General features: G+C 34.3%; 1 protein-coding gene across 5 annotated transcripts in view; it reads right to left on the bottom strand.

The window, feature by feature from the left end:
• Positions 1 to 22,323, bottom strand: part of Mctp (multiple C2 domain and transmembrane region protein) — a 237,975-nt gene that overhangs the window by 134,733 nt on the left and 80,919 nt on the right. For all 5 annotated transcript variants that reach the window (XM_076129846.1, XM_076129847.1, XM_076129850.1 and 2 more), the window contains exons 3-4: positions 14,596 to 14,750; positions 6,178 to 6,334 (exon numbers count right to left, since the gene is read on the bottom strand). In XM_076129846.1, coding sequence (XP_075985961.1) covers positions 6,178 to 6,334; positions 14,596 to 14,750 — 312 coding nt within the window. The remainder of the gene's footprint in view (positions 1 to 6,177; positions 6,335 to 14,595; positions 14,751 to 22,323) is intronic.

The raw sequence follows: 22,323 nt of genomic DNA, 5'->3' as shown, positions 1-22,323 counted from the left end.
GTTGAAGTTTATTTGCGTGCCTTAAGGGACTTTAATCTTAGATTGGATTAAGGCGTTCTCGCAAATTGACGGTGTTATGATTTTTCCAACTGTTATTATTTATTGTAAGTACTGGCTTTGTGAGTAGTGGTGTATATGACTGTTGATCATGTGGTCTCGGGTTTGGTTCCAGCGTCGGGCCTGTGTTATTTCCTACGCTTCTCTGTCAAGTAATGCTTAATGAATGGCATGTGGTTGGGCTCCGCTCACTATGTTTTTACTATAATCAGAAACATTTTATTACGGACACTCTTATAATGCCAACAAAAATATGATACTAACGACGTGAGACATCACTATTACTAAAATGTGTTTTTGACTATCCATAAAGAGTAGCTGATTTCACTGGTAGTCAACAACTCTATTTAAAAAGAAAACTCCCAATCAGTTCAAACGATAATGGACTAACAAGAATCCGAAAAAAACTGACAAAAGAATATCAAATCTCAGCGTCATTTGCCAAAAGATGGATGAAACTAATTAGTGTAGCTTCGTTAAAGGAATATTCTTCACCTAATTGGTATAATTAATTGCTCAAAGTATTAATTAATCGGGAAATCTGGTATCACTTGATTTTATTTCTGAACGTTGTTTTTTACGACTGAATAAATATGCCTACTTAGTCTGTATACCGGCAAAAAATTGTAGCTGGCGAAAACATACATGTATTTTATTTATTATAATCTTTACTGCCTCCGAGTTCTAGGCAATAGTAGAGGTATATAAGACTGCGGAATACGAAGTGTCAAGCTCGATTCTCAGGTTGTGTAAAGTGATATTGTTTATTAGAATATTTTTGGTCTTTTAAATTTTTTCAGAATATTTTCCAATAGTAACCTGGAGTTTGATTACTTTCCCAAAATTATAGCAATATGCTCGCCCCTTATTACATAAAACTAAAATTGTAAATGGCGAAACGTGAGTGCATTTCATACAAGTCTACACCTTAAAAAATAACATGTGTGATGTTATGTACATATGTATTTAAAACAATATTTTGTACATAGCTGCCATATACAGGTTGTATTACCGGTCCATAAACTTAATCTATAAACAAAACAGCCCGGAGCGTAACCACAGGTGTCAGTCATGTATCTATACTAATATAATAAAGCTGAAGAGTTTGTTTGTTTGTTTGTTTGAACGCGCTAATCTCAGGAACTACTGGTCCGATTTGAAAAATTCTTTCAGTGTTAGATAGTCCATTTATCGAGGAAGGCTATAGGCTATATAACATCACGCTACGGTCATTAGGAGCGGAGTAGCAACGAAAAATGTTACAAAAACGGGGAAAATTTTGACCCATTCTCTTAGGTGACGCAAGCGAAGTTGCGCGGGTCAGCTAGTACTGAATATTGGAACAACAGACGAATAACCAAAGCGTGTGTTTGGACTGTGGCGTGGGATAAACAACTAAATGATATATTAGCATTATCTTATGTTATTGCGGAACGAATAACACAATCAAACAAGGTTTGATCCAGCTTTGTGAAGGTATGAGACTTTGACGCGTCGAATCTGGCCGAAACGTCAAGCAAAACAAAGTTAATAAATTTAAAATCTCATACTATAACATTGAATTTAAGTTTCATAAAAATCTTTTCATGGATGTTTGAAAAGTGATGCACATTTCCTCAATGTACTGCGAATTAAAAAAATAGCTTTAGTTACTATTGCTATACGTATTGGCAAAATCTAGTCCCATATTTTGTGCCTGCTTCAAACTTTTTGACTCAAATTTTCAAATTCAAATTCAAATTCAAATTCATTTATTAGTGTGATTTTTGGTTACATGTTACATAAGGTCTTAAATATAATTGAAGGCATCTCAAAAATCTACCATAATGGTGTACACTGTTTCACATTTATATTAATTACTAGCTGACCCGCGCAACTTCGCTTGCGTCACATAAGAGAGAATGGGTTAGAATTTTCCATGTTTTTGTAACACTTTTTACTGTTACCTACTCTGCTCCTATTGGTCGTAGCGTGATGATATAAAATATGCTTTTTTTTTCACGAAAAGTATTCTCAAAATTATTTATATCTCTCAGTATAACGAAGTCGCGCTAAGGCATATCCGCCATTAAAACAGTTGCCATGGCAACGGAATATTGTTAATTTAATGTCATTATAATATTGTTTTTTCGCGACTTCGTTGAATTTTCTGAATTTTCCCGGGAAATGCGGCATTTTCCCAGGGTAAAATGTAGCCTATGTCCTTTCTCGGGTATCAAAATATCTCCATACCAAATTTCATGCAAATTGGTTCAGTAGTTTAGACGTGATTGAGTAGCAGACAGACAGACAGACAGACAGACAGACAGACAGACAGACAGACAGACAGAGTTACTTTCGCATTTATAATATTAGTATGGATTAATTTTAACAAAATATATGTATCAGAGTAATTACACATGTCCAGAAATATAAAATGAAATAATTGCAACATAACATTATTTGGTAAGGTAACAATAATTCATAGAAATAGTAAATAATGATAAATTAATACAGAATTAGAAATTAGAATATAGAAATAAAGTCATATTATGGATCACAATGTCAAATAATTACTTGTTATCATTAAGGAATTCGTCAATGGTAAAATTAAATGTCTCTAGTTATATTAAATTATTAAAAAAAAAAACGCAAGGTCAGAATAGAAATGTCAGCTTAGAATTTATCATTAAAGAATTCGTCAATGGTATAATAACATTTTTCTTGTAATAAATATCGTAACGTTTTCTTAAACTGAATTATAGATAAATCTTTTATTGCATTTGGTAACTTATTAAATATTTTTGGGGCCATACAAAGTATACTTTTATGCATTAAGGCGGTCTTTGAAGGACGAACACATAATTCATGTCTGTACTCTTTTCTTATAGTTTTGTATCGCTGTTCAGATACTTTTCTAAATAAATACATATTCCTTTTGACAAATAAAGCAGTTTCAAAAATGTATAAACAAGGTAAAGTCAATATTCTTAACGATAGGAAATAAGGTTTACAGCTTTCAGTTATGTCTATACCGATAATAGCCCTAATGCATCTTTTTTGGGATTTAAACACCGTTTCTTTATTGCAGGAGTTGCCCCAGAACATAACTCCGTAGCGTAATATAGAATCGACATATCCATAATATGCAGTAACTGCCGCTGCTCGATTCACAACTTTTTTTAATTTGTACAATGCAAAAGCAAATTTACTGACCTTTTTAACCAATAAGGAAGTGTGTTGTTTCCAATTAAGTTGATTGTCGATTGTTAAGCCTAAAAATTTAATATGTGTAACTTCTTCTATGTTCTCATTCTGAAATATTACATTTAGTTTCGAATTAGCTGCTCTTTGACGGAAATTCATAAGTTTCGTTTTATTTAAATTGATAATTAAGTTATTCTGTTCTAACCAGTTAACGGCTTGGTCCAATGCATTGATTATGTCAGTCTCAAAGTCCATATTATTAATGTCACGTTTAACAATTAAAGTGCTATCGTCAGCAAACAATGTCATAGGATAGGGTATATTCCGGGGAAAGTCATTTATATATATTAGAAATAATAAAGGCCCTAGCACACTGCCTTGTGGGACTCCACAAGTTATTATTCGCTCACTAGATATATATTTTATAACGGTTTTATTAAATTTAGATACTCGACTAATTTCTGTACATTGTGTTCTATTTTTTAAATAAGAATTTATGAGTGCCAACACATTACCCCTTATACCGTAGGCATTTAATTTACTCAGCAGTAGGTCATGGTTGACCAGGTCAAATGCCTTGGTCATATCCATATATACTGCTGATATTGGGATTCTATCATTCATGTTAGCTGTGATGTCATTAAGAAAGTCATATATTGCCATATTTATCGAATGACCTTTCCTAAATCCTTTTTGTTCTTTAACAAGTATATTATGTTTGTTCAAATATCCATCTATGGATCTATAGATCCACTTTTCGAATATCTTGGATATTATTGGAATAAGAGCTATGGGCCTGTAATTTTTAATGTCTTTCGTATCGTCTTTTTTAAATAAAGGTTTAATTATTGTAGGTTTAAGCTTATCAGGGTAGATCCCAGATTCAATACTTAAATTTATTATGTAGCTAAGAGGATCAGATATTACTTCTGCTACATACTTTAAGACCTTTGTCAAAATATCATCGTATCCTACACTATTTTTATTTTTTAAATCTTTTATAATTCTATTTACTTCATCTGGTATGATAGGAGCCAAAAACATTGACTGTGTACAGAAATTTATTTTATTGTCAGTCAGTCGTGTAGAACCTGGAGATAGTTTTTCTGCTTGGTCTATGAAGTAGTCGTTAAACGCATTTGCTATGTCTTTGGGTGTAGTGAATTGAGCTCCGTCATAATTTATCTCTGTAATGCACTCTGGAGGAGAGTTACTTCTGTTTTCATTGATTATTTTCCATGTCATTTTCGATTTATTATACGCAGTCAAAAAGTGGCTCGAGTATTTCATTTTTGTAATTAATCGAGTAACTTGATATCGTTTTATTTAACTACCAATCATTGCTTTTTACGACAGAGTATATAATAGGATCTTTTGTCGAACGGTCTACCGTTCATTATGTCCTCTTTGTTACGACCTATTAAGTGCTTGTTCAAATATTCTGTGAATTAAGACCCATTGCGATGTGTAACCACTACTTTGTATAGTAAGACTAAGTTAGACTTGACGTAAGAGGAATAAAAGTAGCCTATCGCGAAACCAAACGTACTGCTTGCGTGAAATTTTCAAACGTACTTTTTGGTATCAAAAAATATTATTGCTTTTACCCAACCATGAGTACATAATCACTGTAAAATTTCTTGAAGGTTATTAAACAGTACTTATTTTCATAATTTTAATTTATGGTAATGCTGACGAGAATTTGATAGAGCAAACAAATAATTAATATGCATGTTCATGACTGTACACGATATTATAGAAAAAAATATGGTGTTTATATTCTAACAACTGACAAGTTAACATTTTTTCACAAAAGATTTTAGAACAATATTCCTTGCTCTACTTATATACTCATAAAATACACATTTCACAAAATTTTCGTTCGATAAAACACCCTATCTCTACACCAGCCAGTACAAGAATAGTCTATTTTCGTTCGTAAATAAAGTCCACAGCTTTTAATAAAAACCTAACAACTTGGGATTCTAATTTCTCTCAAATGAATAACTGTTGCCTCAAGCGCTTTCATCAGCCCACAAAAAGTTAATCTTGTGAAAATATTTGTACCAAATGAAAAACAGACTAAACCGACATAGGACGAAGAGAAAATAAGGTTTTAGGTAATTTAGAATAAATTGAATGAATGTGTGCTCAAACAAAAATGTTTATAAAAGTAATCGCTTTCTTTGTGCTTAAGAAACATGTCTTCTATATTAATAGGAAAGTTAATAACAGTATGTTTGTCGTTATATTATTATAATAAGAGAACGCTTAGGGTTTTTATATTAAATCTCCATTTGCGCAAGTGCTCCGATTTTTTTGACCAAAGATTGATGTCCGACACGGAATAAACTATGTCAAGAATATAACTATTCGTTGCGAAATTTTTAGGCAAATCTACTTTAAGGCAAAATATAAGTGAACGACAATTTTTTTAGGCAAAGTAATTTTTGTTACTCTATAATTCTATACATTCCGTTTTGAACCAAAACAGTCAACGTTAAACTAACCAACTACCGATGACAATTTTGCCAGTATTAGTTGCGATTTTTTTTATAGTGTGTATCCTCAACTCGCTTCCGAAACACGACACACCGATTAAGAGGTATATGAGTACTCCATATTCTAATTGCTGGTGACAATTTTGCCATTAGATATATTATGTTGCGAAAGCGGTATAGTGTTTATCCTCAACTCGCTTACGAAATTGCTTGACTGCCTCCGTGGCGCAGTGGTTTAGGTCACTACGCCAACACTACTGCGTCGGTAGGTCAAGGGTTCGATTCCCACACGGAGCTATTATTTTTGCGACCCACAAATAATTGTTTCGGGTCTGGTTGTGCTTTGTGTCTGTTGTTTGTATGTTTGTAAAAGTCCCCGCGACACAAGAGCAATAGTGCGGGAGTATAAGTACTACATATTTTTAGTACTTACCTCTCTTGACCCGATGTCGTGGTGAGTGAGCCGGCGTGCTGTGCTCAGAGCTCTGGTCTCCAGCGTACTCGGTACCGCTGGAGTCGGGCCCTGGCGCCAGCGTGAAAATCGTGCCGGCTGGACATCTCTCGCGGCTGCGGCTGCGTTGCCAGCGAGACTGTAATGAATAAAGATGTTGATATTTCGAAATCTGGAACGGTTTAAAAGCTCTTAGAAGTGTAGTGTAGAGTAGAGTTTAATTTCCTTTGGTATTGAATAGTTACATTATTTTAAGTTATTAGAGGTTTGGTTTTTTACCCACCGAATTAAATAACGGGGTAAACAAAACTTTACCATTGACGCAGTGGTAGTGCTTGATACTCTTCTGCCAACTTAGTACGTAATATGCGCACATGGAACATATTTATTATGTTTATGAGATCGCTGCTGAGAGGCTTAGATAGCTGCCCTAGGTGAAAAGGTTTTTGGCTCCTATAATTCGTATTTTCGCTTCCGTGATTTTAACGTATCACAGCCGTCGTTGAAATATAAATATTTTGATTCAAATAGACTTTAGAAGATACCTACTGAAATAATACTATACTTAAAATACAGAATTATTAAGAACTCATCGTTTATTCTCAGTAAAACCGGTACCCTAGAATCTGTTTAGCAAAGACGATATCAATCTAAAAGATAAATTACTGTTGACATCAAATGTGTCTGTATATTTAACTAATGTACTGTATTAATCTAACTTATACCAACATTTACTTAATATTCTAGAAATTGGCTCAATCTAAATCAAATACATATTTACTTATACGCCAATAAGTTCTTGTTACCAAATATTATTAACTTCTTCTCGTTATTCTAGACTTCCCGGGGGAGTTTGGTTTTGGTAAATAAGATAATATATAACAAATGAAGTTATCCATTTACATAACCTTTCAAGTACAGAAAGACTCAAGAAAAGATCACACTACAGAAAACTCATCCTTATACATATAACAGCTTCAAAGTCGCACGTCTATAAAGTTTGTCTGAGGCAGTACCCCAATAACTAAACTCCTGCCATTACACTACTCTGGTGAAACTACACTTAATTTAAACTTAAAATAATCCACGATTTCAAAAATTAAAATTTTCTTGAACAACAATGAAGTTTAAATTAAATTAAACTGGGGCTTTCTTTGATGACTTATTAATACCCAAAATGAGCACCAAAGTTACCAATTATTCTTATTAAGAAGTAACTAAAAGAAGATTAGTTGTATCATCAGTGTTAACTATTCATGAATGAATTGATCGCTTTACATCTTCCCTCTGAGTTTGATTACCATTTCAAATCTTGTTTCCGATACCTCGAACATAATCTTATGAAATGGAATCTTGGGGCATTAATATTGAATATCAATCATCTTTGTAGCGATGTAAACGATAACAATAGATGAAAATTACAATTTAATATTTGGGGAAAACCGACTGTTGAATAAGGAAACCAGGCTGTTGATCTCAAAATAGCATGGAAACATAGCAAATCCATGAAAAGATTGTTACTTTTTGACGACGTCTACTGAATATCGCGGATTCTGTTCCCACAGTTTGCTTCAAAACCTTAAGTTTTGGTTATATTGGTGATCTAGGCACGGGGGTAAGTTATTTCAATATACAGTTCAATCTACTCTCTTTTTGTAAATAGACACAAGGGGTGTTTATTTTTAGCCACTTAGTAATTATGGAACCCTTTCTGTTCACAGGATTACTAATTCTTGTCACAAGAATCATCCTCGTACAACTAAAAGGTAACTGAATGCTTTTTATCATATAATTTCATACAATTTATTATTGCGTTTAGTTGCCAAAGCATCAATCTGTCAATCAAAATCAATTAAAACTTTAAATAAAAGCAAATATTCCACAATAAATCACTCAATATCGGCCCTGCACGTCAGGTGACTTACAATTGACTGTGCCGATCGACTCAATAAACCTTGCACATTCGTCTGACCGATGACGTCACACGTTGATTACCCGTGTTGATTGACGACAGCCGATCGCGTCAACGATTTCAATTAGTACGGAATACTACGCCTCGCTTCACACACTTTTCGATCGATGTAAATTGCAGTGCGATTTTGGAAAATGGTAGTATTTTCCGCACATTTTTTGGGGTTCCGTGCTCGAACGGTAAAACCCTATTACTAAGCCTCCGCAGTTTGTCTGTCTGTCTCTAGGCTGTATCTTATAAACCGTGATAATTAGAAAACCAAATTTTCACAAATGATGTATTTTTATTGCCGCTATAACAACAAATAATAAATATTAAAAAAAATCATATTACGAGGAGTCCCCGAACAATAAACGTGTTTTTTTCGTATTATTTTGGTATGAAACTATTCGTGCGCGAGTCCAGCTCGCACTTTGCCGGTTTTATTCACTGTTCACTACGTTAGAGAATGGAAATTGTTGAATTTATTTAATTCTTGTTGTTTTCAAAGTCGTTAATCTTTGTCTAACGTGTCCGCCGGATGCGATACTGTCTTTTTAAATTGGATTAAATTGATTCCGTTTAGATAATTCTACTATAATGTAGTAAATGCGATAGTTTGTGAAGATGGATGTGTGTCTGTTTGTTTGATTCTCTTTCACGAAAAAACTACTTCATAGATTTCAATAATATGTGCTAGACAGATAGCCTTTAACCTGGATTAACACATAGGATGCTTTTTACCCCCGAAAATCTTGTCATGCGGGCGAAGTCGCGAGTAGAAACTAGTGACAATTTATTTTTAAAGTTTGTTATTTTTGCTGAAATATTTCAAATATTATATATATAATTATAATGATATATGTACAAATATGATTAAATTTACATGCGGCAGGTAGGTACACAACCCGAATACTTGCGAATGACAAAATAAATGTCCTTGACAGCCAATCGGTTCGTGTATTATAACGCATCAATTACTGAAATCGTTTGTGGTAATCAACGTGATTGCAGTCCATTTATTTAAATGGTCTAGCGAATCATTCTGAATAAAAGATGTCAATTAATTAACACGAACAAATTTTTGTTAATATTATAAAGTGATTTAGTAATAAATTATTTGTGAAAATCGGTTTCTGCTATGAATTTCCCAATGGATTTAATAATGTAGAGATGTTTTGATGTGAAATCATTTTATCAATACTTTTTCAGGCCATTTAAAGGCGGAACTAACCAAAACTGAATAACCAACAAAAAAACTTGAAAAACAATCAAATGTTATTTCTGACCCAAAACTAAACAAATTTTGATTAAAAAATTTAGACTGCCGTGGAGAAAAGAAATTTAAATTAGTTTTATTTTTATAACTTAAATTATTAATATATTTACCCATAAACTCCAAGTCCTCTGAAATTTAAACACTGTGATATTTTTATCTCTTTTTCTGAATCTTGCGCTTTTACTATATTTTATCGAAGGTGATGTTTTCTGAGTTATTGTACCCAAAATCATTGTTTTAATGCACAGACATTTGTAACACAATTCTTATTCAAAAATGTTTATTTTATAAAACGTTCTTTGATATTATTGCCAGCACGTTCCACTTGATTTTATTCACTAAATTGTTTTTGTTAAACCAGTAGCAGATGATATTATAAAAACTTTCGCGGAATATAAAGCATGAAAAACATCTTTTGAAACCTATTGATCCTAACGCACTTAAAGGCCTTTTTAACACAGAAATCTTTAAAAAACAAACACTTTTTTAACCATGTCTGTCCACTGCTAGACAAGAGTCAAAATATTTTACAAAAGTATAAAATTGTTCGTTTGAAGTAAAATACAAGGTTCACATTAAATTCCTTAGTAACAAAGCTTATCTAAATTTAAAGTAACAATTCACTGCGATCAATATCGATGTGGTGACGCGCTGAAAAGTTGAGCAACAACTGAATAAGTGAAGTCATGGGTTTTGATTGAACACAATTATTGGGTATTAAGATTGCATATGACTTTGATTGTGCAAGTCTATAGGTACATAATATAGTAATTTGAAAACTAGGAACAAAGTTGTTTTGAAACGTAAGTAGTAATTGAAGGTATGTCTTTAGTAATAAGTATATCTATGATTCTGAAAAGTGTCATTTTCTTTTATCTTCACAAATGAGTATTAAATATAGATCAATGGTATCTAGTGTAGAGTTCTATCTGTAGCCTATAATCACAATAAAGACATACAAATACATTACATCATGGCTGTTACGCCCAAAAGGTGTTGGTAGAGGTCTATCTAATACATTCGCGCATCACACAGACTACAGAGACAGACCATCTCTTTATAAATATGCCTGTAGAAGTACAGTGGTACGTTTGTTTTCTATTTCAGTCAGTTATTGGTTAGCATGAAATCCACTTTCTTTGTACCAGTAATTTATTGACTCTAGGACATTACAACAATATGAATAGTCATTGTATTTTTACCGTCACTGATTATTCAAAAGCCCATTTTAATTCTGAACAGAGAACAGCCGTACTAAGCCGTAAAGCCAGCCATTAAGCATTGCGTTCCATTACAAGCACGACACAATAAATTATCAACTTTACAAACGGCTTGAGTTTCGTCATGCGTAGTAACTAAGTAACTTTCTTCCATAGATTTACCTGAGAACTTTCTTGAAACGTTTGCGAAATTTATCGCTTTTTTAGAAGTAATCTGAAACGTGCCTTGATGGATAAAAACTTAAGTTCAGATATAGTTATAGCTTAGTTTATATAGTTATAGGTTTTGGTCTACAGTACAGCTCTATAACATATTATGCGCAAATTACTGAATTTATATTCTAAGAGAATGGATTTATGTTTGCCGTTGATGTTTTGAAATTTATTGCTCATCGGCTGATGTTGATCATTGGCATCGATCAACAGTCAATTAAAATTTGACGATATAGTTAAGCGTACCTATAAATAAATATAGTATTAAGACAAAGTTTTTGAGATCTAGGTTTTAGTCTATTACATAGCTTCGAATTTATGGAAAAAAAATCGAGTTAGGTTTTAGATCAACGTTATTACGAAATGGTTATCCAATCGATGGTACCGATAGGCAATCAATAACACCGATGCGGTCGACAGTCTGTTGATTGATATGGTTAATGGAAAACTATAGCTTTTCTAGACTATAAGCCTTTATTTTGGTTATCGATTTGGATATATTTTTTGTGTTTCAACTTTTTTTAAGAACGTGGAATACACAATACATTTAAAGGTCTAAACGTAAGTTAACACGAATACTTAAAGCTACCTCTCAAAGTATTCAGAGAAAGCTTAGCCACATAATAATATGACAGTAGTGCATTCAACCGCTTCAACACTTATTCCGCCCTACTTCCTTCGAAAATCAGCATAGAAAACTCTTTCTGAGGGGCGATTTCCTACTACTGTTGACTATCGACCACCGGCTAGCTATCGACAAAATTTGGACGAAATCTCATCGGCGCCTCTAGTAGGCACCATAATAATTAAACTATTTTTGCAGTACACTGAAATGTCACATAACTGCCTTTGTGGCGCGGTCGGAAGTTTCTCCAACTGGTGATCATGAGGTCTCGGATTCAATTCCCGGGTCGGGCAATATGCATAAATGTTGTCCAAACTAGTTTTTTCTTAAATTTCAAAATGCATGGAATACACTTTTTTGTGATTTGTTTATGGTTACAATTAATCCTGTTACTCCGTTTCGGCTTGATTTTGAGTTCTGGGACACCTTTGTAGCCTGGAGATCGGTAATATTCTCGATTAGCGGCAATAGTTTCGCCCCTTTATTGACATGGAACTAACACCAGAACGAGGGTGAAGTTTTATATACCTCGCATTTATGTATTCAACCGTTTTAATACGTCCGCCCTACTTCTTTCTAAAATCAGCATCTAAAACTCCAACATAAATCGATGTGGACCCTTCTGCACTGTCGCCGGACTATTTGCATCTCATTTGTAGATAACGTGTACCGTCACGTGTGATGAGATTAAAATATATATCCAAAGGTTTATCGATGACGCAACTGTGAGAATATGGAGCGAGTTACGATGTGTCATTTATTGGGGGTTTGGGAAGTGATTAATCTTTTTTAAGGTATGTTTGTTTCATAGTTTCTTTGTCAGTTTTGAGTACTAATTGGTAGAGTAAATGGTATTCCTTTATTTTGGTATTGTTGATGTAAAATAACTGGAGGAGTTTTTAAAAGTAAAGTACGTTGAAAAAAATTACTCAAAAAAAAATGTTTTGTTATATTCACATACAGCTAACCAAACAACAGTTTATAAATAATACGACCTGGGTAACCCTTGCCTCAGCAGTGGGACAGTAATAGGTTATAAAAAATACTACTACTTAACATTACGGAAACAAACTATGCCATCAAAAACATTCTGTAAAAACCTCAAGTCTCGCCGTAAAAAGTTGTGAGATCTGTATAATACCAAGTCGATTAATCTATTTAGTCTCTACTTAAAGGACCTTCTGTCTTAAGTTATAACGTATGTTATTATCATGCCAATTTTAAAAAAAATACCTCTAAAACAAATAAACCGACCTGGCCATCGCATGATTTGATTATTAGTATGTATCACACTACACAGCACGACAAGAAGTTAATGCTCCTGAAATGTTAACGGCGAATTTGTGTTTTCTTGCGATGACCAAGTCGATCTATTTGTTTTAAAGGTATTTTTTTTAAATTGGCATGATAATAACATACGTAATAACTTAAGACAGAAGGTCCTTTAAGTAGAGACTAAATAGATTAATCGACTTGGTATTATACAGATCTCACAACTTTTTACGGCGAGACTTGAGGTTTTTACAGAATGTTTTTGATGGCATCTCACTTCTTTTTGTAGAGCGAACATAAGTCCAATTTGTATGGAAAGACGTTATATTTTTTCATAATTCAACATATTTTCCTATGGGAATGTTGTTCAGTTTCATGGGCTAAACACCCTTACCCACCCTATACCCCCTCCCGTTATGCCTCATATAGTATGTACCTATTTACACCTATTTATTTTATTTTCTACAGTAATAATAATTCTTTAACTGCAAATGTAACCTTGTAATCTTATACATTTATATTGGATTACAAAGTTATTGTTGCAGTTGATATATTTAGAAAACTGGACCGAAATTAGAAAATATTGGATTTTTTCCATGATTAAGACACTAAACCCTATTTGTATTCTAAATTTTAAGCTTCTAAGTCTGCTAGAAGTACCTTAGACTTTTGATGATCGGTGAGTCAGTGAGTCAGTGAATCAGTGAATCAGTGAGTGACAAAATTCAAAATTTTAACAAGTTGTCATTCTTAAACTACTGGTTCAAATTGACTGAAATTTTAAACATACCGTATTTATACAATGACTGATTAGTTGCTGAAAATCCAGGCTTCTTGTTTTATCCACAACGAAATTATAGGGGGTCAAAAATAGCTCGAATTGCTTCGAGAAATGGATGTTACGGCCGTGCCGCTTTTTTTTTGCTCGACTTGCGGGGGCACTTCCGTGCCCCCAGATTTGCAATAAACTTAAAATCTATTGAGCAGAATTTTATATGGTTTTGCATAAAGATAATGCGATTTCCAAGGAAGGTTCTAATGTACAATTTGTTCAAGTAAACTCTGTGTGGTCGAGTGAAGCCGCGTAAACCTGCTAGTTGTTACATAAAACACCAACCTTTTCTAAAAACCTCAACCAACCTGTTTTAGGAAAAACATACAAGAATTAGGCTAAAAAAATCACCAGTCATTTACTAAATAGCCTCCATTTGAGTAGTCATGCAAGCAACAAATGTTAGGACGATGTAAGCGACACGCGACGTCGCTGCATTAATTTATAGCAAGTAGCACTTAGTTTAACACGGAGTTGTGACGTGGTTGAAAGGTTGTTGCTCTTTGTTTCATAGCACGTGAGGTTCTTTGGTTCCTATTTGAATTACGTTTTTGTAGCGCGATTTGCACTCGTGCACGGTAGTATCGAGTACCGAGTACTCGGGAAAATAGTTGATGCGATATACGGTATCGTTGATCGGTTTTCGGTTTTCGAACTTGGTAGGCAATTGTTCTATTTTTGTTACTCCTCATAACAACAATGACAACAGTTTTATTTTACAACGTTACCTGTATCGTATTGAACAGTCTTCAAAACAGTCAACTTCTTTTAGCCTGACATTTGTTGAGTGTCTATTATTTTTAGGAAAAGTTATCGGCTGTAATATAGTGCATCAGATGTTAAATAAAAAAATGAAACTTATTTACAATTTTTTAATAAGTTTGCAAACATCGCAAATCAAGAAGCTGGGCTCGCTTTAAATACATCACGTTATTACATCAACGTAGTACAATCCTAATGAGTGTAATTACTTTACCTTAAAACACATACAAACGTTATTTTACATACCTTTAAATTAGTAAAGAAATGTTGCGTGCGGTGCACGACGGAGAGCGGCGCGTGGTGGTGCGCGGAGCGGGCGCGCGGCGGCGACGCGGCGACGGGGGCGCATGACAGCTCCGACGCCGATTTCGACAGCCGCCCGCTCAGCGCTTCTGAACGTTCTGTAAAAAAAAAACCAGTTTAGAAATAGTATTTTGATAATTTGCTGATAACCATGTTTGTTAAGAAGAAGTTTTGCATGGGATATTTAAGAATTATTATGTACGAAGCGGATCCTGGTGTGCTTATTCTATGAGGCCGTAACCGTTTGACCACCACGGTCGGCAATACTCGACAAATCAGAACGTGCACACGACGCTTTCGTCGGAAAATATCGACAAAAATATAGCGTCGTGAGCGTGGCGGTCAAACACTATTAAGTAGGCTTCTTCTTTCTCTTCTTATCGTATAGATAGTGGTCAACCTAGTGTCAAAGTTGTTCAAGTTGCCCGAAGACCTTCAACGTGGCTTAACGATCTTAATTGACAACAACCGGGACCGACTTTTATGTGCCCTCCGAAGCACGGAGGCGTCCTGTTCAAATACTCGTACCACTATGCGGTCACTCATCTATAAAGTAAGATACACTTACTACTAAGTTTATCTACTCCTGTCAAAGTGGGCATATGGTTTTACAGTTCTACCAGTTAAAATGCTACCTACACTACCTACAGTTTATATTCCTCTTAAAGTGGGATACGAAAAAGTGAGTTAGTTCGTCAAAAAGACGTAAAACGGGATTTTTGGCATGAAATACGTGTAAGCATATACTTGATATATTAACTCTGATTTCTGCTTTAAATGAACCTCCTCTATACAGAAATTTCAAGCTACTAAGTGATTAATTCGTACAGTAAAGTAAACGTTAGTATCTCGTCAATGTTTAACTTTAGTGCAGGTGGTTGTACTAGCCAGTTCACTTGAGCTACAGCAAACATAGCTTTTAGCTTGATCATGTTAAACAGATTCTGTTTAGCTTAACTTTTGGACTACCAGTGTATGTATTCAAGTGGCCATTGCAAATTTCCACAGTAAAATATAGCAGTTTCCCTCATATATCAAAATGATAGGTACTTATTTATGCAACAGTGTCGTGTTGGTGTAATTTCGAATACGTCTATAATAAAACACACCTAATAATATTGCTTAAAAGCTTATTCGAAGTGAAGAAATATGGTAAAACCATATCCTGGATAGGTTTTAATCTCACGATTCGACGCAGCGGTGAAATGGCTAGGTAACAACATTAACCATTGCGCGAAATTAACAGAAATTGATTGAATTGATTGATTGATGATCACGAAATAATGAGTCTACGCCCTAAACTCAATGTCATCATATTCTATCATTGTCATACGTTAACGGTGATCACTAAAATCGGTAATTAAGTATTATGATTGACGGTATTATAAATAGCATAAAAGTTGGTTCATAGAAACGCGTAGTCACTTCGAAAACTCTCGCTTTAAAGAATTTCCTTCTTGATTCACGCCGAAGTTTTTGATTTTACTTTGAGAAAAATCTGTTTGTTTCGTGCCTCCGAGGGATGCTTGTTAAAAGTTTTGAAATAGCCTTTTTAGAGCGGCCGGTTCGAATTACTTTAGTAAACTTTGACTTATAGGCGCAGTGGGGTGATATAACTAGAAGTACGGGGGTGTTAAGGTGAGAACTAATTTGAGGGCACGTCTGCCCGCAATTGGCTGACGTACGTGTCTAAAAGTTCTCTTATTTCGCACCGTAGTACTTTTCTGTTTATTTAAAGGATTTTTTTTATTATCTTATGATTCATTGGTTAAGCTTGCTGCTTAAGTTGTTAAAGCTGCCCTCATCTCTATATCATGGTTACTAGACTATTGTTTAAGACAAAAACCGGGTCAGGACTTGAACGTGTGTGACAAGCTCATAAGTATCACTAGGTTAATAGAATAGCTGCCGTCGCCGTGAGTAGTCAGAGATTGCTTATCGTTTACCGGCCAGTGAAAACAACTGGCTAAAACACTACAATAATTTACTTTTAAATAACATGTCTTCACAAAATTCTCAAACCATATGAATGTCAGATATTTGCATGATTTACTTCTATTTGAAGTAACGATGCGCATTCAACGTCCAGAAAGATTTACCGAATGCATTCGACTAAAATTTGCAAGACGACCCATCCATATTCGAGTCACGCATCTTATCTCCGAACTCAGCCACCGTACACACGTTAAACTAAACAGATTTGCATCTAAATCTATTTTATGTCACAGCTTGTGAATTATCATGTTGTAAACTCCATGTATAAAGTGAAAACTAATAACAGCGTTGTCAAAGGTTCTACAATGCTCAAGGAATTGATCATTTTGTTGTCAAACTAAAGCATGTTTTCTTTTTACTTTTTAATGTATCGTATGGTTAGTAGTCAATCTAGTGTCAAAGCCGACCGAAAGGCCTTCGACAGGGCCCAACGACTACTATCTTAATTGACAACCGGGACCGGCTTCTTACGTGCCCTCTTAAGCAAGGAGATGCTCAGAATCACTATGCGGTCACCCATCTATAAAATGAGCGCTCCAAGGGTTTGCTTAATTCACAGATTTCACATACCGGTGAACAAAACTTGCTATGACTTGAAATTTTTGAGTAATAGTGACCCACTTTAAAAGATTATCAAAACAGAGGAACAGATGTCATATATTGTTTCTCTCAAATGAAAAGACAAAAAACATAGAAACACAAAACCTCATAGCACTCAAATATAAATGGGAACGTCAAACTGAAGTGGAATAAGAATATTGCGGCTCTCGACTTATTTGCTTTCACAAATGTATTTGCTGAAACCGAACACCCCTTTGTTTTAGGCGAACAGTAGTTTTGTTCGTTCCGCATGTAAAATCTCGGCTTTAGAGTAGAAATAGCAGCGTATAGAGTGCAGAAATAGTGGTGTGAAACTTGGTTTATTCCGCACTCTGATAGTGCATTGCAAGCTTTACAAGAATATAAGTCGAAAGTGTAGAAATGCTGTAATGTAATGCACGCTTGGTGGAGCTATTACAAGTTTGAATCTATACTAAAGTATTAAACCTGTATTGATTTTCAATAATGATATTTAGCGGCAACGTGTCCACAGCATTGACAAAATAACAATTTGTTTTTTGACCAATTATTGCGTGCTAACTCATGGCCCATGGACGATAATCTGATAACCTTCTTTTAAACAAAATCCATGTAACGTAGTTTCACGAAAAACGTATCAAAAGTAACAAAGAATATTTTTCGTGAAAAAAAAGTATATTTTATATCATCACGCTACGACCAATAGGAGCAGAGTAATAGTAAAAAGTGTTACAAAAACGTGGAAAATTCTGACCCATTCTCTCTTATGTGACGCAAGCGAAGTTGCGCGGGTCAGCTAGTATCTCATACAACGAAGTCGCGCTAAGGCATATCCGCCATTAAAACAGTTGCCATGACAACGGAATTTTGTTAATTCAATGTCATTATAATATTGATAATTCGCGACTCCGGTGGCGAAACCTGAATTTTCCCGGGAAATGCGTCATTTTCCCGGGGTAAAAAGTAGCCTATGTCCTTTCTCGGGTATCAAGATATCTCCATACCAAATTTCATGCAAATTGGTTCAGTAGTTTAGGCGTGATTGAGTAGCAGACAGACAGACAGACAGACAGACAGACAGACAGACAGAGTTACTTTCGCATTTATAATATTAGTATGGATGTTTGCCAATTAGTCAGACATTATAAGCATTAAATACTGGTTTATACTTACCATTTATGTTCGTCTATAGAAGCGTAGCGCTATTTGCTACGTTCATTGCATTCGCAAGTGATTGACATTTGAAATTACTTGAAAAGAATAGTTCTTACCGAATACGCTAGGGGCGCTGATCAATTTTTCACACATCATATATATCCGTAACTACTCAATATAAATACTTGTAGTGGTATGTGTTAGAGCTAAATTTCCATACAACAATTAATTTTCTCAAAAGCCACTCAATAGAGGTTAAAAATCGGCTCGCAGAAAAGTACGTAAAACACAGGCAATGTTTTTTCTTTTCATCAAATCCGTGCTTATTCCCATCCATTAGTGGAATACACAACGTCAATGGGAATCAAAGCTCGCTCAAATAGCAGCAATATAAACGTAAGGGAACATTTACATAACGCACGGGAGCCTACGATTGATTCACTCATGTGTGTTGAGTGTTTCAAGGAATGTGAATTACTTTGATCTAAAGAGAGATTGAGGCTATTTTTAGACAAAGTGGCGCTTTTGAGGCTTTATACCTTCTAATTTTGTACAGCTTTAAAATAAATAATAATGGTTATAAATTGCTAAAACCTAAAGGGAATTATTTTAACCTATTCAAAGTTTAATTTGAATGCCCAAATAAATCTTTGACAATTTCAGAATTACTTCAAAGTACTAAGTATTTTCTAAAATTGTATTCCATTGTTTAAGAAAAGGTTCTCATAAAACAGTCAGCTCAGTACAGTTTCTGAAGTTGAAGCTGCTCTTACCTTTATAAGAACAAGAAATAGAAATAGTAACTACGTATTGCAGCGAAAATTGATCGAAAGAACCCCATATCATATCGTGAAATCAAATCCAATAATAAAAAACGCTATCAAAAATACTAAAATAAATAAACCTTTTCAAAGCGACTACTACCAAAATAGAAGCGTTATCAGCAAAGCTTCAGGCCATATTGTACAATATACAGTATCGAGGTGGACAGATCAAAAAGAACGTTCCTTAATACTTATTGCGTTCTATTATATTGAGTTCTAATAGGCTTATGTGACTGTCGACGTATGATAGCAATCCCCTGTCGAACCTTTGATATGGATTATAGATTTCATTCGATATTTCTGAGTTTATTTAAAGAATTTTGTAATTGATTTCGTATCGTTCTGAAACAAGATGTAGGTACATTTATTTATATAAAAGTATTTAGAAGTATATAATCGTAATAAGTATGTTATTCACTTGCCTGAGGACCATGGTACAAGCTCCGTTTAGTTTGGTATCGGATGATCGCATGTGCATTGTCGGCATCAAATTCTTTATTGGCAAGCTAGTGGTGGTTAAAAAACGACAGGTCAGGTTGAGCGTAAATTAAACGGCATTCGGTAGAAGTCAAAATACATTTGTTGCAACCTCGTGTTTGTTTAAATTTAATCACCTATTTCGGTACATACTAGAATTTTTTGAATAATGAAGTAATTTACTTTTAAAAAAATATGAATAGTGATGCAGTACTTTAATGCTGTGGAAACGACAAGTGTTTTTTTTTCTACTTTTAATTTTTAAACTTAACTTTTAATTTAAGATATAAAAATATTACTGTACAATAAAATGTTTTATGAAGAACTAGAACACTAAAATGATCACAGTACAAAGACTCTCTATTAGTATGTAAGTGTTACTCAAAGTCGACACGCGTACATTTGCAAAAGTGAGTAGTTCCATTGTACGGGCTAATGAGTCAAAGTAGATTATAATTGTAGCTGTAAAAATGTGCATAAAGATTGTACAGTTCTTGGGTTTATTGCACTCGTTTGTAGAGGTGAGAGAAATTGTGCAGGATAAAAAATACGAAGCTTTCTTGGTGTAGAACTACTTTTAAATAAATATACTTTATCCATACCCGAAGGTTCTGGCAAAGCTGTATGAAGTGTCATAAACCCACTCTACCAAAACTTTGGGTTTTTGAAAAATGTTTAAAATATAAAATTGTAAAAGTGAGTGTTTTAAATACAGATATTTGCATTTTTATCAACGTACGAGCTCGACGGCCAGAAGTTATCAGTGGCTTAAGAAACCTTTGGCGCAGCTTTTCCGCCTATGAATGGTGACTTAGTAGGGTTTAAGCATCACTGTGCTTCAGAATTTAAACGTTGGTGTTGATTGATAACCATCAATTATTACATAAATATCAACTTTTATCAAATACATTTTATTACTTTCATCAGGCGTAGACCTTTGTTGTATTTGTAAAACTCGCTTAATTAAGTTTGAGACTATGACCACTTTAAGGTTGACAACATATGCTTATTTAATACAAATTAATTCTGAATCCTAATGGTACACACCTTTATGCGACATCGAAAAAGAAAACTAAGATATAAAAAGATTAAAATCTGTATCCAAATACAACATCTTTGAAAACATTTTAAGTTTTTTCTTACATTTACGGCCCTTAAAATGTTTTACCCGTACCAGGCTTTTACTTTAAGATAAAACACGTTACGCAACCTTCAATAGAAGTTGAACCAGATTATGTAAATCAGGACCGAAAAGCATAAATTATGGCAAGCTTGCGAGCCTAAAACATTAGAAATGAATCGAATTTTGGGCTTCCAATGATTATATGAAGAGATTGTGCTACTTATGAAATTCCGAACAAAACGATTTTGTGGAACTAAATATACATAAAATTCTCTAGTAGCTACAGATCAAAAACGGGTTTATTTTAGGTATGCGCCTTTCAAATTTGTGGGTTTAGCAAACTTTGGTACGGCTATTACATAAACGAATATAATATAAGTCGTATATAATCTGAGTGTCTCCATGCGCACATGAGCACACGTCAAGAGATTCTAGGTGTTGTCAATTAGGCTTATAGTTTTGCAAGCCATGTCAAAGGCCTGCCGGCAAAGTTTCCCTTTTCCCTTCATTTAACAACTCTGACTCTGGGTGGCTACTGATTAAGTTACTTAATAACTCTATGGCTTTCAATTAAGCAAGTGGCCTTCTTTGGTCTCTGCCTACCCTATGCAAAAAAGGCGCGATGTTATGTATGTACGTATTGAATGATTCCCTGTATAATGGAAATGAAGTAACTGACTCAAACAGGCCGCCGTCAGCTGCATAAGCCTGCAGTTCATAGAAGTATTAAATACACTCCGTAAAAAAATGCGTCTCATGTAAAACATTTTCACGGCCAAAAAAAAACAAAAAGCTATGAACTACAAACACTGTGAACGACCGTGACATCTTTTCTAGGCTCTGTAAAAGGGTTACTATGTTCTCGTATAAAACTTGCCACTTTACACACTTCAATGCTTTATTACTACTATAATGTTATCTAGTGTTATTTTAGTTACAAAGTATTTAAAATAATTTGCTGCCAAAATTGTTTTATTGTTAATTGAGGCTATTTTGTTAAATCTTGCACGGCAGAAGGTTTTGTCCGACATATATTATCGGGCGTATTATTATCATTTATTGTTCTAACGATGCAAGAAAACATTGTGATGTTACCCGATTGCATTGCTAAAATATCTTGAAATCATTTTTTGAAGGGATTCAGTGTCCTCAATTCGCACTGGGTCATTGTGATGGACTCAGGACCTTTGCTCAACATTGGAATATGTTTATTCTCCTGTTCTCTTGTGATTATCTTACGTTCGTCGTATAAATAGTTAGTAAGTTCTTTTTTGTACATGTTCTTAGCCAGAAATATAGAAAAAGGAAGCATAGTCGCAATCGTCATTAAAAATTATAAACCAAAACAAACTTGCATACTTTAATGACGTAAACTGGTACAGCCATAAACAAATTCAAGCTGAATATTTTCAGTAAATTATCAAATAGTTGAAAGTTGTTCAAAGTTTTCTCATTAATATTTTGAAAGTATAATTGCCGAGCGGATTTACGTTCGTCATCGACGTAGTTCACATTTTA

This window comes from Anticarsia gemmatalis, chromosome 23 (genome assembly GCF_050436995.1).
Source record: "Anticarsia gemmatalis isolate Benzon Research Colony breed Stoneville strain chromosome 23, ilAntGemm2 primary, whole genome shotgun sequence".
NCBI classification, from domain to species: Eukaryota; Metazoa; Arthropoda; class Insecta; order Lepidoptera; family Erebidae; genus Anticarsia; species Anticarsia gemmatalis.
The sequence above is the reverse complement of the archived record's forward strand: the minus strand, read 5'-3'. Positions and strand labels throughout refer to the sequence as shown.